Genomic DNA, 2,493 nt, shown 5'->3' with positions numbered 1-2,493 from the left:
TTCTGATCTGTAGTGGTTATGTCTTTGTTTTATTATGCTCTTTGTGAGGTTTTCTGCTTGAGTTGGTCATTTGTCTTAGTATTGTCTTTGTTTTCCTGTAAGTCTTGTTTTATTGTACCTTTTTTATCTTAATAAAATGGGCTTTGCCCCGGTTCTTCCCAAAAAAAAAAGTCTTTCATTTCCTCCCGTGACATATTTAAGCTGCAGCCATATCTGAATATTCAACAAATACCACGTTTTATAAAGCTAGAATTTCTTCCCTCTACTTTGCTTAACTGAACACATGAGTTGCGTTATTGCGTAAGAAGACACTCATAGCCCTACACGAATGCTAAAATTTCTCACGCACCAGCTTAAAATGACAATTTGTAGAGGGGCTTTTCCGCCATTAAAGCAATTGGTACCTCGGCGGGAAAACGATATAAGATTCCATCGTTCCTTCCGCGTGATACTCCTTCTTTGATCAAGTATTACGTTTGTTATACAACCAGAAATTTTTATAAATCAGTTGGCCGTCCCGCAGCACCGGCTAAGTCGACGCCATGGCAGTCCAACTTCGCCTCTACCATCTAGCATCCACATACGCCAGAATCCACAGCTGCCCGCTCTTTGGAACTCCTTTTCGATCATTCTTCTTCTTCAATTCCCGTCTTCCTTTCCCTCCCGTACTCACTCCCCTTGCTAGATCCTCAAACCGTAGCATCTCCCAAACATTCCTTGCAGGCGGCGGAAATCCCGGTGGTCCTGGGAGCCGCGGCGGAGGTGACGGCGATGGCGATGCATTCCATGGCGAAAAGCCGGAGCGATCGGATTCAGTGGGCCCGATCGGGCTTTTCGTTAGTGGCTGGCGAGCTAGGGTTTTGGCTGACCCCCAGTTTCCCTTCAAGGTTCTGATGGAGCAAGTCGTAGGCGTCAGCGCTTGCGTGTTAGGTGACATGGCTTCCCGTCCTAATTTCGGCCTTAATGAACTCGACTTCGTGTTTTGTACCCTCTTTGTCGGTTCTATTGTCAACTTTGTCCTGATGTATCTCCTTGCCCCCACGGCTGCTGTCTCCTCTGCCGCGGTGGCCGCCACCTCTCTCCCTAGCTACATGTTTGAGCCTGGGCCCTTCTCCGTATTGGCGCGAATCGGCACTTTCGCCTACAAGGGCGCGACCTTTGCTGCGGTCGGCTTCGCGGCTGGGCTTGCCGGGACTACGATCTCGAAAGGGCTGATCGCGTTGAGGAAGATGCTGGATTCAGAATTCAAAACGCCTAATAAGCCTCCGCCAACCGTTCTAAACGCTACTACTTGGGCGCTGCACATGGGTTTAAGTAGCAATTTGAGGTATCAAACGCTTAATGGATTGGAGTTTGTGATGGAGAAAGCGGTTTCTCCTGGAGCGTTCAGGATGTCGGTGGTGGTGCTTCGATGTTTGAACAACGTCCTCGGCGGGATGTCTTTTGTGATGCTCGCTAGGTTGACGGGGTCGCAGAAGGTGGAGGCAGTACTGGAGGAGAAGATGGAAGAAAAAGAAGGCTTGATGGGAGACCGATTGGTGGTGGGGACGGCAGCTTCAGAAGATGGAGAAACAGAGTTGCAGATCAAAGAGTCTCAGAGTGAGTGAGTCTTTTACCGCTCTAGTTATCAAATTTGTTTGAAGGGTGAAAATATATGCAGTTGTACATTTTCTACTTCATACTTTGGAGTAGGAAGTGGAGGGTTAAGACGTCTAGTTATGATTCCTCATTGTTGTGAAAATTTAATTTTTCAATAATAAATCTGGAACGCTGAAGTCTCCATTAGCATCATAGCCGCATTGGGTACCCATGTCCACTGCCATTCATTTACCAATATGGGTAGGTATGGCTACGCTAGGATTATTTATGAGCGGGATCACAAATTTTTAATTTGAAAAATATTGTTAAGTTTGACATTAGAGTTTTAATTTTTTTTTAAAGATCAAATTTAAGATTTTCATATTTAATTTAATTAAAAAATATTTTATAACAAGAAATAAATATATAAAAAAGCTTCATCTTATTAGTATAAAAATATATAAAAAAATTATAGTTAGTATATTTCAAGCTACTTTATTTAAATTTAAATTTTTTAATCGTTCTCTAGTGTAATTTATTGACTTTAATTATATAAATTTTGTAGAAAATGAGAAGAGAGAGAGATACAAGAAGTAAAGCGCAGGGTTCTTGACCCGCGATAAAGAAGGAAAAGTAATTACTATGTTCATCCCAAAGTACAAGTACTACAGCCTATATATATAGACTAGTTACAAGGCCTAGTCCTATGTGTCATAATGTAATAGGCGGACATTAAAGAAATATAGAAATACAAGTTATATTTATATCTTAATATAATGTAATAGGCGGACATTAAAGAAATACAGAAATACAAGTTATATTTATATCTTAATATGCCCCCTCAAACTGAACTATCTGTGCAGATAGACAGTTTGCTCCGTAAAAATTGAAATCTTGGTGTAGTCAAGTTCTTTG

At 41.8% G+C, this 2,493-nt stretch overlaps 1 protein-coding gene across 1 annotated transcript; it reads left to right on the top strand.

Annotated features, from left to right (window-relative positions):
• Positions 1–369: 369 nt before the first annotated feature.
• On the top strand, positions 370–1,791 carry LOC110093622 (protein RETICULATA-RELATED 3, chloroplastic-like). Its single transcript, XM_020818564.2, has one exon. The coding sequence runs from the start codon at positions 543–545 to the stop codon at positions 1,605–1,607; it is 1,065 nt and encodes a 354-aa protein (XP_020674223.1). The 5' UTR covers positions 370–542; the 3' UTR covers positions 1,608–1,791.
• Positions 1,792–2,493: the final 702 nt, after the last annotated feature.

This window comes from Dendrobium catenatum, unplaced genomic scaffold (assembly GCF_001605985.2).
Source record: "Dendrobium catenatum unplaced genomic scaffold, ASM160598v2 original_scaffold_184798, whole genome shotgun sequence".
NCBI lineage: Eukaryota > Viridiplantae > Streptophyta > Magnoliopsida > Asparagales > Orchidaceae > Dendrobium > Dendrobium catenatum.
This window is presented reverse-complemented; position numbering and strand designations above follow the sequence as displayed.

What these genes read in the sequence shown, in the direction of transcription:
- LOC110093622 (XM_020818564.2), top strand. Translation starts at nt 543, where the DNA reads ATGGCAGTCCAACTTCGCCTCTACCATCTAGCATCCACATACGCCAGA.